Source organism: Lupinus angustifolius, chromosome LG03 (assembly GCF_001865875.1).
Source record: "Lupinus angustifolius cultivar Tanjil chromosome LG03, LupAngTanjil_v1.0, whole genome shotgun sequence".
Classification (NCBI taxonomy): Eukaryota; Viridiplantae; Streptophyta; class Magnoliopsida; order Fabales; family Fabaceae; genus Lupinus; species Lupinus angustifolius.
Window position 1 is genome coordinate 12,819,612 of NC_032011.1, and position 14,332 is coordinate 12,833,943.

At 32.2% G+C, this 14,332-nt stretch overlaps 2 protein-coding genes across 2 annotated transcripts; one reads left to right on the plus strand and one right to left on the minus strand.

Moving 5' to 3' along the window:
• Positions 211-672, minus strand: LOC109342341. The gene has a single exon (XM_019580342.1). The coding sequence runs from the start codon at positions 670-672 to the stop codon at positions 211-213; it is 462 nt and encodes a 153-aa protein (XP_019435887.1).
• Positions 11,173-11,727, plus strand: LOC109342342 (GATA transcription factor 4-like). The gene has a single exon (XM_019580343.1). The coding sequence runs from the start codon at positions 11,173-11,175 to the stop codon at positions 11,725-11,727; it is 555 nt and encodes a 184-aa protein (XP_019435888.1).

Consider the following 14,332-nt stretch of genomic DNA (forward strand, 5'->3'; position numbering starts at 1 on the left):
GTTCTTGATGAGTCTTGACTAAAAGGTCAAGAGAAATTGCTCAAGGTCATTGATGGAAGGTGGGTTGATTTGGCTTTCAATGGCAGTGATAACAGTTTGGAATTCCTCACCTAATCCATCAAGAACATAGTCTATGTGTTCAGTAGTGGAGATGGGTGTTCCAATAGATGCTAGGGAGTCAGTGATGCACTTGATTTTTGAGAAATATTCTTAGATGGTGTTGTTGCCCTGAATGATGGTGCGTAATTGAGCCCTAAGTTGCCTGCTTCTAGCCTTTGTGTGGGCATTGCAAAATGAGTGAAGTTCATCCCATAGTTGAGAGGATGATGTGCAGCCAATAACTCTGGTGTGAAGAGAGTCAGAGATGGAGTTGAGGATCCAAGCAAACACAGTTTGATCTTGTTCTTCCCAACTGAGATATGAGGGATTGATTTGATGATGGTTGCAGTCAAATTCAGATAAGAACTTAGGTGGAATATCAGTAGGATGAATAAATCTGATGGCCCTGTTTGATTTGAGGACAGAGACCATGAATTGGCTCCAAGTGAGATAGTTTTTCTCACTAAGTTTGGTGGAAGGAATAGGAAGAGAAAGAGATGGAGAAACTGCTCGAATTGGAGGAGCAGAGGAGTGGGAAGGTGGTGGAGATGAAGGATCAGTGGCAGTGGCCATAAGGGCGATTGATACCATGTGAAAAGATAAAAAGAAGAATATATTTGAAGACTTTTTATTTATTGCATTCTTAACATGAATTACAAAGAGAAGGCTTATCTCTTTAAATAAAGAGATAGCAAACAGAAAGAAGAGAAATCAGTAACTAACATAAGTTAGTTACTGAAATAACAACCTAACAACTAATTAGGCATGTGCTAAATTGGCTTATTGTGCATGTGACAAATGAGCCAATTTACTCAGCATAACCTAACTTACTCAGCATACGAATAACTAATTGTTATTCTCTAATAGGATTTATATGGATTGATAGATAATTTTCCATCTATCCATTTGGATCCAAATTCATCTAAACCCGACCATTTGCCACACATTGTTACATGCAAGCCTAAAAAAAGATAACCAATTGGTTAATTTGCAATAATTTAGCACTTATTTCACTGTATGCTATCTCGGTTAGTTTCAGACTGGTATTTTCAATCCTTAATCTCCTTACTATTTTTATTCTACTTTGGGTCTTCATTTTGTTATCTAAGGTGAGTAGTAGTAATTTTGTGTTTGTGACTAGTGGAGCGAGTTGCAAAAATTTGAGATGAAGAATTTGGGAAAACTCTACTGTTTTCTTGGAAAAGAGTTCAAGAAAAAAAAAGGGTGAGATTTTCATGCAACAAAGTAAATATACTATTGATATGTTGGAAAAGTTTAAGATGTCAACTTGCAATCCAATTTTAGCACATGATGAAACTAGAAATACCATTGATAAGTTTGAAGGATATCAAACAGTGGACAAGACTCTATACAGGGAAATGGTGGGATCCCTAATATATGTTTATAACACAAGGCTTGGTATTGCATATGGAGTGGGGCTTATGAGTAGGTACAAGGAGGCACCAAAACAATCTTACTTGCTTCTTGTTAAGAGTTTGCTCGGGTAACCTAAGGGAACAATTGGGTAGGGACCAATGTTTTCCAACAGATTTAGCAGCTCTAAACACAATAAGATTGGATATTCTCATGTTCATTGGTGTGGAGATAAGACCGATATGAAAAGCACTACATGCTATGCATTCATGCTTGAAGATGCTCCAATTTCCTAGTGCTCAAGAAAGCAATTTGTTATAGCTTTGTGTTCATATGAACTAGAGTATATAACTACTACTATGGGTTCTTGCCAAGCTCTATGGCTGAATACTTTGCATGTAGAATTGAAGATAAGGACTGAGGAAAGCATGTGGCTAATGATGAATAACAAGTCAACAATAAATTTAGCTAAAAATCCACTACCATATGCTAGAATTAAGCATATTGAGACCTAATTCCATTTCGTAAGGGACCAAATCAGTAAAGGAAAACTTAAGGTGAGGTTCTGCAAGTCTTAGAGTTATATTGCATACATTCTGACCATGACTTTGAAGAATGGAAGGTTTGAAGAACATAATAATAAGCTTGGGGTTAGGTGCTTCGAGAAGCTGAACTAATGGAGAGTGTTGAAATAATAATTCAATTCCAATAATCCATATTCTTTAGTTTCTATGTTGCTAGTATTATGATTCGTTTGTTAATTGTGTTGGCTATTATGAGTTGTGTTAGATGCCTCTCATTACTATGCCTTAAAAGAATTTTATGACTATTTTATGGCTCTCTTTAAGGGCATTTTATGTCACTTTTATGGCTTTGTTTCCAAGCATCCAATGCTTGGAATCCAAGATACCAAGACTTTGCTTGCCTATAAAAGGACACATATAGAGAGCTTCAAAATCATCTTCACAACACACAACATCTCTTTCATTTACACATATATTGTGAGTGCATTCTTGGTGAGAATTCTTGTTCCATTTGAGAGAGTATTTGTGAGAAAAAATATTGTCATTTGTCCTCATCATTATAAGAGGATTTCTTGTACTCTTCTTTTTTACATAGTGGAATTTTGCTCTTGATCGCCCGTGGTTTTTTTCCTCTCACACTGAGGATTTTTTCCACATTAAATCTTGTGTGTTATTTTCTTTATCCTTTACTTGCTTCTCTTTTGTTCTCAATTGATTCAATCCTGTGCTTCCGCATTGTGCTCTAACCTTAACAAGTGGAATCAGAGCTCTTACTAAATTGAGAATTTCAAAATGTCTGCAAAATTTGACATTGAGAAGTTTGATGGCAAAATTAGCTTTTCTATTTGGCGAGTCCAAATGAGGGCCGTTCTTATCCAGAGCGGATTAAAGAAAGCTTTAGATGGGAAGTCAAAGAAACCAGTTTCCATGACCGATGATCAATGGGACGAGTTGGATGAAAAGGCGCTTTCAACAATTCAACTTTGTTTGTCGAAGGAGGTTCTTCGTGAGGTTGCCAATGAAGAAACCGCTGCGGCTTTGTGGCTGAAGTTAGAAACTTTATACATGACCAAGAGCCTCGCAAACAAGCTTCGTCTCAAAGAACGGTTATACACCATTCGTATGGTTGAAGGTACTCCTATTCAAACTCATCTTGATGAGTTTAATTCTATTATTATGGATATGCAAAATATTGATATTAATATTGAAGATGAAGACAAAGCTGTTTTGTTGGTTGTCTCTTTACCTTCTACCTATAAGCACTTCAAAGAAATCATGTTGTATGGAAATAATGATACCTTATCCTTTGAAGATGTTAAATCTAATTTATTGTCCAAAGAAAAATTTGATCTTGAAGTTAATTCTGTGGACAAGGGTGAGGGCTTAAGTGTTCGAGGTAGAACTCAAGAAAAAGGGAGTACCAATTATAAAAAGTTCAGATCCAAATCCAGAGGTCGCAAATCCAACAAAACTTGTCGCTATTGCAAGAAACCGGGGCATGACATTCCTGATTGTTTTATCTTAAAGAAAAAACAAGAAAAACAAGATAAGGGAAAATTTCAACAATCCTCTGAAGCTGCTAATATTGAAGCCAATTCTGACGGTGATATTCTTTTATCTGTTGTCTCTTATAATAATAGGAGTAAAACAGAATGGATTCTTGATTCTGGATGTACTTTTCATATGTGTCCTTATAAGGACTTATTCACCACTTTTGAACATGTTGACAGTGGTGTTGTTTTGATGGGCAATGATACCCAATGCAAAGTTGCAGGAATAGGTACTATTCAGATCAAGGCTCATGACGGTGTTGTCAGAACCTTGGCTAATGTCCGCTATATTCCAGATTTGAAGCGGAACTTAATTTCTCTTGGCACCCTAGAGTCTCTCGGGTGTAGGTATTCAGCTGAAGGTGGAGTTCTAAAGGTATTGAAAGGTGCTATGGTATTATTGAAAGCTAACCGGATTGGTAGTTTATATGTCTTGCAAGGTTCTGTTGTGACAGGTTCAACAGCTGTATCTTCTTCAATGCATGATAATGACATTACCAAATTATGGCACATGCGCCTGGGCCATATGAGTGAAAAAGGTATGCACCTTCTAAGCAAACAAGGTCATCTTGGTAAACATGGCATTGGTAAATTGGATTTTTGTAAACATTGTGTTTTTGGGAAACAGAAAAAGGTTAGTTTCTCCACTGCAACTCACCGTACCAAAGGTATTCTTGATTATATTCATTCTGACCTTTGGGGGCCTTCTAAATTTCCTTCTCATGGAGGATGTCGCTATATGATGACCATCATTGATGATTTTTCTCGCAAAGTTTGGGTTTATTTTCTGCAGCATAAAAATGAGACTTTCTCCACTTTCAAGAAGTGGAAAACTCTTGTTGAAACCCAGACAGGGAAGAAAGTGAAGAAGCTTAGAACAGACAATGGATTAGAGTTCTGCAATGGTGATTTTAATGAGTTCTGCACAAAAAATGGTATTGCTAGACACAAAACTATTCCAAGAAATCCTCAACAAAATGGTGTTGCAGAACGGATGAACAGGACTCTACTTGAGAGAGTTCGTTGTATGCTCTCAAATGCTGGGTTATGGCATCGGCGTGAATTTTGGGCTGAAGCAGCATCTACTGCTTGTTACCTGGTTAATCGTTCTCCACATTCAGCACTTGATTTCAAAATCCCAGAAGAAATTTGGTCAGGTAATCCTGTTGATTATTCTAACTTAAGAATCTTTGGATGTCCTGCTTATGCACATGTTAATGATGGTAAATTAGCTCCAAGAGCTGTTGAGTGCATATTTCTTGGTTATGCATCTGAGTCTAAAGGATATCGCTTATGGTATTCTGATGCAAAGTCACGGAAATTAATTCTTAGCAGAGATGTGACTTTTAATGAGGATGCATTTTTATCTTCTGGAAAACAATCTATTGTGTCTTCTTCTACTAGTACAGGTAATCTACAGGGTACTAGCGAGAAGGTGGAGTTGATAGTGAAACCTACAGTTCCTAATGTTGATGTTCCATCTTCCTCTACAAATCAATCTAGCATTGATGATCATTATGTTGATTGTGATGACAGTACAACTTCTCCTATTCATCAGCAAGAAGATGATTATTGTATTGCTCGAGACAGAACCAGAAGACTAATTAAAAGGCCAGCTAGATACACTGATGGTGATAATTTAATTGCTTATGCATTGTCAGTTGCACAAGAGGTAAATGATGATGTTGAACCTGCCAGCTATACAGAAGCTGTTTCTTGTGTTGATTCGTCACAGTGGCTAGTGGCTATGAATGAAGAGATTGAAAGTCTTCATAAGAATGGTACTTGGGCTTTGACAGAGCTTCCCGAAGGCAAACGACCATTACGATGTAAATGGATCTATAAGAAGAAAGACGGTATTCCCGGGGTTGAAGATCCAAGATGCAAAGCACGACTAGTTGTTAAAGGTTTTAATCAAAAGGAAGGTATTGACTTTAATGAGATATTCAAAGTGGAAAACTCTTGTTGAAACCCAGACATGGGAGAAAGTGAAGAAGCTTAGAACAGACAATGGATTAGAGTTCTGCAATGGTGATTTTAATGAGTTCTGCACAAAAAATGGTATTGCTAGACACAAAACTATTCCAAGAAATCCTCAACAAAATGGTGTTGCAGAACGAATGAACAGGACTCTACTTGAGAGAGTTCGTTGTATGCTCTCAAATGCTGGGTTATGGCATCGGCGTGAATTTTGGGCTGAAGCAGCATCTACTGCTTGTTACATGGTTAATCGTTCTCCACATTCAGCACTTGATTTCAAAATCCCAGAAGAAATTTGGTCAGGTAATCCTGTTGATTATTCTAACTTAAGAATCTTTGGATGTCCTGCTTATGCACATGTTAATGATGGTAAATTAGCTCCAAGAGCTGTTGAGTGCATATTTCTTGGTTATGCATCTGAGTCTAAAGGATATCGCTTATGGTATTCTGATGCAAAGTCACGGAAATTAATTCTTAGCAGAGATGTGACTTTTAATGAGGATGCATTTTTATCTTCTGGAAAACAATCTATTGTGTCTTCTTCTACTAGTACAGGTAATCTACAGGGTACTAGCGAGAAGGTGGAGTTGATAGTGAAACCTACAGTTCCTAATGTTGATGTTCCATCTTCCTCTACAAATCAATCTAGCATTGATGATCATTATGTTGATTGTGATGACAGTACAACTTCTCCTATTCATCAGCAAGAAGATGATTATTGTATTGCTCGAGACAGAACCAGAAGACTAATTAAAAGGCCAGCTAGATACACTGATGGTGATAATTTAATTGCTTATGCAATGTCAGTTGCACAAGAGGTAAATGATGATGTTGAACCTGCCAGCTATACAGAAGCTGTTTCTTGTGTTGATTCGTCACAGTGGCTAGTGGCTATGAATGAAGAGATTGAAAGTCTTCATAAGAATGGTACTTGGGCTTTGACAGAGCTTCCCGAAGGCAAACGACCATTACGATGTAAATGGATCTATAAGAAGAAAGACGGTATTCCCGGGGTTGAAGATCCAAGATGCAAAGCACGACTAGTTGTTAAAGGTTTTAATCAAAAGGAAGGTATTGACTTTAATGAGATATTCTCACCTGTTGTTCGTCATACTTCTATACGTGTTTTGCTTGCTTTTGTTGCTTTATTTGATTTGGAGTTGGAGCAACTTGATGTAAAGACAGCTTTTCTACATGGAGAGCTGGAAGAAGAAATTTACATGGAACAACCTGAAGGATTTATTGTTCCTGATAAGGAGCATCTTGTCTGTCGATTGAAGAAATCATTATATGGCCTTAAGCAAGCTCCCAGACAATGGTACATGAGGTTTGATTCTTTTATGATTGGGCAAGGTTATTGCAGGAGTCAATTTGATGACTGTATTTATTTCCAGAAATTTCCAAATGAATCATTCATATACTTGTTACTGTATGTTGATGATATGCTAATTGCTTCACGTGACAAGTCTTTGATCCGGAAATTGAAAATTCAACTCAATAATGAGTTTGAGATGAAAGAATTAGGTGCAGCCAAGAAAATTCTTGGTATGGAGATTCACAGGGATCGTCAAGCTGGTAAATTGTTTTTATCCCAAGAGAAATATATTGAAAGAGTGCTTGAAAGGTTTAATATGAATAATTGTAAACCTGTTTCTACTCCACTTGCTGCATGTTATTATTAGTTCTTAAATAACTGACTATATAAACGATGCAATCGCTCTTTATTCATTAACGAAAATATGCCATACATTTCTCACACTCTCTATTCTTTGAATACTCAATCACTCTATGAGTGTGATTGTAAATGTGTTAGCTCCATTGTGGAGATCTAGTTTCAATAATATGCCCCTTCCAAAATCTTCAAACTTGGAGGCATGGATTATGTGTTTTGGTTTAAAAACAACTGCCGCTTTGTTTTGAAGTTAGGATGGAAATTTAGATGAGAAATGTAAACTAATGATAATGTAATAATATTTTCTATTTTTCCTTTAAAAATGTAATTAACAACGAAAACAATATATAATTATATAATATTAGTAAAAATATTTAGGTATTTTAACATTTTATCTCCAGAACCCTACAAATTGGGGAAACTTTAAAAATAGACACATGGAAGATTTAGAAGGGTTTGAGAAACCTCTAAAACCTTCTCCTCTCATTCATCCAACTCCCAAACAAGAGAAATATTTTCCAAAGCCATCTTTTCCTTTTCATTCTCCTCCAAAACCACACTCCTAAACAAAGCCTAAAGGAACTTTAACAAATTTATTTTTTAAACACATCTATTATCAATTACGAAAACAATGTTTTTTCGGTACAACCAATGATGATAAATTCTCATTCCAAGCTATTATTAGTATTGTACTCTTATCAAACCGGTCAGTTTTGATAGTGGTAGAATCAATGTTATGAGAACTAGACCGGACCTAGCAATCTGACTAGCCCGACCAATGACCGAACTTGAAAACGATTCTAGTTAGCAGACTTAACAGAATGAGGGGTTAGACTTTTCTAAACCGAAAATTGTTGGTCTGACTGTGCTAAACCCAGTTAAACTGCAGTAACCCGAAAAGTAAACTGTGTGGTTCATACAATTTAAAAAAGCATAATACTACTGTAATATTTTATTTTACTTCGATCTGAAAAAATATGGAAATGTACCTACTTCAATATAATTTTATGTAATTATTAATTATATAGAAATTTACATTTATATATAATTATATATTATATAAAATCGGCCAGTCTAACTGGATTGTTTAACTGTTTAAATTGGTTAAATCTAATATGTTATATCTTCTGCTTTGACGTCCGACTCAAATTCATAACATTGGGTAAAATAATTTAACTAATAATCCAATAATTAAATCACATATCAACTAAATTAAATATATATATATATATATTATTAATGTTAAATAAATAATAAAGAAGTAATAAATATTTTACACTACAAAGAATAATGTATGTCTTGATATATAATATGTTTTAGAGGGGTCCATATATATTGTCTCACTTCTTTGTGTCACTTCATGTGTTAGAAGATATGATTGACCAAAAAAATATTTAATAATTTTTTTTTATTTTATTTATTTTTTCAACCAATTAAAAATGATAATATATAAAGTGATATAAAAAATGAGACAACAAATGTGCTTCCCTTTCACATATACAAACGTGCAAAAGGTAATCGTGCCTTGTTCAATCCTTCACTTCAACTTTCCCATTTTTATTTAAATTTTAAAGTCAAAACAATGTCGATTTTCAATCCAAATTTCAAGAAAAAATGCTATAACACTGTCGTTTGCACCAATATGACTACGTGAGGTCAGACTATTTTTTTGGTAGTACAAAAAGATATTCCTTCATCTTTTTTAGTAATGAACTAATTTTTTTTTGAAGTTCATGGTTGTCACTCCCAACAAGTGCGCTTATAAGAACCGAACCATCAACTTTGGAGACCTAATGGGGCCTTACACTACTAGATCAACGTCTTATTAATTTTAAAGAGGTACAATACGAGGACTTCCCTCGTCTATTTGTGGTAATGTATTAGTATAACGTCTACTTCATCAATTTTCTTTCAAAATGTAAGATTTTAATAATTATGTTTTCAAGTATTTAATGCAGTATTATTAAACTCGGATCGGTCAATTATTCGGCTAGGAGACTGAGTCTATAAGTTATTGGTTGGATTGATTGACTCGATTTACATTAACAATTCTAAAAAATTCGTAATATTAGCTAACATTATTTAATAACTCTATATTCCAAATTTAAAAACATTATCATACTTAATTAAATAATGAACAAAGAATATTTCAATACTATGAAATATCATAAATAAATTGAAAACACCATCAAACAACATATATGTTATGTTTTAATTTCAACAAAAGTGCACATAAGTTTAAATTTTAATTAAACAACAAATTTTTTGTTTTAACATAAGTTAACAATATGATAAATATAACTAAAAATAAGTTAAAAGTATTTTGAATTTTTTCATCTCAAAAAGATATTGTTTTTTAAAATATTTTTTTTTATTTACTTGGTCGGTCTAACCATTTGAGTAACTGCTTTTAGGCTTAAACTAACTGAGTTGAACCAAGTTAATAATATTGTAATACAAAATCGATTAGATTAGAAGTTCGGATTAGTAAGATGTTCGGTTCACGATTGAACCGACCAATTCGAACTGAGTTTTATAACACTGATTTAATGTAAGTACATTCAAATTAAACAAATGCATACAATTAAATATATTTTTAGAAGTTAAAATATAGAGATGAAATTAAACATGGAATAAATTTTCAGCATATGTAATATATCTCTACTAATCTGTTGTTGAATGCTAATATTGATAAATAAAAATGATATAAATTTATTATTTGTTAAATATTATATTATCTTAAAGTTCATCTCAACAATCTCAACAGACACTTATAAACTCTAATAAAATTTGTGCCTTTAGGCAATTTTTAATAATAAAATATCCAATTTTATAAAAAATTATCATAGTAATGAATAAAAATAACAATTCTGGTTGACAATCGGTATATATTGCATATTATATTATATGAGAGAATATATATTAAGAAAGAAAGAAAAATATATTAAAAATGAAGGAATATAGGATGCATGTTACTAATAAGCAAGCTTAAAGTTTTTTGAGAAACCAGGATCATATTATCACCTTAAGTGCTTGTTATAAAAAATTATAACAAAAAAAATGTATGTACTAACAATGTAAAAGTTTTTTTATCAATATACTTTAAAAACTATATTATAATCTTAATTAGCAAAATCAATACAGCAAAATGTGAAGTTGTGGTAACAAGTTTGAGCATAATTGTTAGATGATTCTAAAATTCGTTAAATATGTCGTTCTTGACTTTCTTGTATATGCTACATTCCGTAATCTTTAGATCTCGGAAAAAGAGATTTGTTTTAGTTATAAGTTAAGGACACTCTTAGAGCATAATAAAAAATAAAAATAAAAATAATATTATCCTCTAAATAAATAAATGTTATATAAACTTGATCTTAAAAAAAGATTTATCCTAAAGATTAAAAATGTCAAAATATTAATCTCATTTGTTGGTTGGCGTTTTATATAATTTTTTATTGACTTTTTTAAAAGGAAGGTTTTTTTTAATTTTTATAACATTTTCAATGAAATATATGTTTTTTTTAGGAAAGAGGTTTTATTTTTTATAACTTGTATAAAATCTATTTTATTTCCACTAGAGAATCTACGTCATTTCCACCAATCAAAATTCACATACACTAATTACCACGTAACTCCAGCCAATAAAAATACCAATACAGTTAATTACAGCATCACATAAAATAAAATAGTTTAATATTCATACATGTCAGTATACACAAATTGATATGCACTCAGTAAATCATCTATCATTCATTTGTATTACTTTTCGAAAAGAATCAGCAATGATTAAATATAAATAGTGAATGATACAATGATAATACATGAAATTCACACATTACACACGGTTACATATGGTTTTGTATGATAAGCTTATTAACTAAGAAAAATACAGAGTCTTCTATATAACAAACTCACATATATCCATTCCCCTAACTCAACATTATCATTAAGTATTCATACATTAGAATTTCAAATGGCTTTTGAGAATTGCAAATTTGATATCGGAGAGTTTCAAGACCTTGTTTTTGACAACATTGAAAGTGGTAGTTCTGATAATTTGAGTGAATTTGAGAGCCAACTTTGTGTCCCACAAGACCCAATTGAAGAATTAGAAAATTTCCCATATTTCCCTAATGATTTCATATCATTAAACGAAGTGGAATGGGTAATGCCAGAGCTAGAACAAAACAAGGAAAAAGAAGAGTTAAAAGCAAAGCAACAAAACAAAGAGGTTGTTGAATTTTTGGTCCATGGTTTTGTTGGGAAAAAAGCAAGGACAAAAAATTATCATAAGCCAAAATGTGAAGTGAAGTGGGTGAAGAAAAGGTGCAGTCATTGTGAAGCAGAAGTGACACCACAATGGAGGAATGGACCTATGGGACCAAAGACATTGTGCAATGCTTGTGGAGTTCGATACAAATCAGGTAGATTGGTTTCAGATTATCGTCCAGCAAATAGTCCCACATTTGATAGTTCTATACATTCTAATTATCATAGAAATATTATGAAGAGGAGAAGATGCTCCTAGTAGGAACGTTAATGTTTAGTTTTTGTTTCAACAATTATTAGTTCAGAACATTTTTTATTTGATGTTCGATGGTAGATAATTATATGTTTCTTCTTCATTTTTTTTTGGATAATCAATGATATCAATTATTAGCAGAAGTGAAAAAAGGTTAAGTCGTCCCCAAACCAAGTTTTAGACTATTTTAAAAAATATTAAATTTAAGAGTATGACCTATTTAATTATATTATATAATAATATTTATATTATAATATTTTAATTTAACCAATATTATTATATATCAGATTTTAATATAAAAATATATACAAAATATAACATAATTATTTTTGATATTAAACTTATTTAAGAGTAATTTTGTTAGTCTATTTAAAGATGAACTTATTAGCTTATTTAAATGTCTTATAACATAACATGTATTTAAATAGGATAAAAAACAATGCTAGCTTTTTAAAGAGGTTGGGTCTAGACATTAAATTTTTAAACATATTAGGCTCATGTTGGTATATGTTAGGTTTGATCTCTTTAAGACAAAATCTAACCTAACATGTTTTCACCCTTATTTATATGTAAAGATTTAATCTTTTTTGTATGTTTGTGGTTTTTCTTCTCAACAAGTTTTGCTATCATGAATGAACCTTTGACCTTTAGTCATTATAATATCAGAGATTTAGTGAGGGGTTACACAATTAAATCAACATTTTTTTTTGTTTTTCATTGAAGATAATATTTCTTTTATTTTATATTTTTATTCTTTTTAATATTGCAAAAACACTTTTCTATTAAATGTTGTGCCAAGAATGGGTTTTCACACTAAGGAAGATGTAGCAATTTTGATTATCTCCTCTCTACATTGTATGCATCCTTCAGGACCAACTTATTTACAACTGGACCAATTTAAAATATATTTTTTGGTACTACTAAAAATATTTTCTCACCTTTTTGGGCAAAGAATTAATTCATTTTGGGTGTGTGATTGCCTCTTCCAACCATTATCACTCATAGGAATTGAATTTTTAATATTTTGATTATCCTGGGATCTACTGAGGCCTTACACTACTAGATTAATATCTTTTATCGATTAACATAGGTTTGGTCAAACATTCTAATGGGTCAAAAAAACAAAGTAATGAGAGTTATGGAATATTGCACTTGTGAACTAATTCTACCTCTCCTTTTTCTATTCAACGATATGTAGTGGGGAAGATTCCAAATCACACAGGAATTTTCAAAACAGATTCATTATTTTTTAAGGTATCAACAAGAATACATTATTTCCAAATTGATATATCCTTTTTTTCTCCATTTGTTGTCTCTCCATTGACAACAATAAATTCTCTTTCACCTACCCCACCATCATCACCAACCACTAAACCAAACTCATCCTTAATCTCCACAAGACGAACCACTCCATCACCATAACTAATTCTTTCACCCAAAACCAAACTCAAATTTTCAAAACAAAAAAGAAATACATAAGTGAGTCACCATTTGATGAAGTTTCATGGTAAACACAAAAAGGGGTTGATATTATATGTTTAGAATTGAACTTCAAAAAGAATGTTTAGCCTTAGCTTGTTCTTGATATTAGATGTTCCCTTTTATGGTAAAAAACAAAACTATTTTCTCTACAAAATAGATCTTACCACTATAAAGTTTCTCTTACCATAAACTTGTATTTAATACATTGAATACTACAAATAAACAATAAGGGTAAATATTCAATCATTCACATATTGAATACGAAAATAAATATGATTCACGTGTTTAAGAATATTTACTCTTGGATATTGTCCAATAAGAATATAACATTAGAGCTTTGGACGTTGTCTTTTAATAACATTTCACTTTGAAAGATTGTGGGATACCTAAGTTTGAGCTCCTTGATAACTTTGTGTTGGACGTACAATCCATCTTAACCACTTTGCTTACTGGAAGCACTTTCTCTATCCAAATATCCTCTATTGTTTTCCATAGATATATATCATGCAATGTAGGCATAACCATTATAACTCATAATATGAGCAAATTAAAGGTAACACAATTATAAGCACATATCATATTATCTCAAATTGAAGAGATCATATAAACATATTATAATAGTTAAATCTTATGGGTATCAGCATGTCAGAATACAGCTAGAAGGGGTTGAATAAGTGTCGCAGATCACTTACTCCGCTTTTCCTATATTTTGCGCAAAATAGAAAGTTACTGCACTTAATCGATTAAGCTTGGTATTAATCAATTAACCAGTGTTGGACTTAATTGGTTATTCGTGTGGATTATCAATTATCCTGAGTTCTTGCAGAATCTTGATTTTAAGGGTTTCTTGCTATGCAAGTCACTGATTACCAATCTTTATACACTTAATTGATTTCAGAGATAACAGAATGATGTTTATACATATTATAACATGTATCATAGAATCAATCAAATAACAAGAATATAATAACCAAAATATAAGAATGTAAACTCAACTCTAAACACATTAAGCAGAATACTCATAAGAACTCATTCTATATGAGAAAATTATGCAAAGGTTTTCATAAAATAAATTTCACTACTTTCAGAAAACAGATTTTTCTAACTTTCACTTTAAAACTTATCAAGA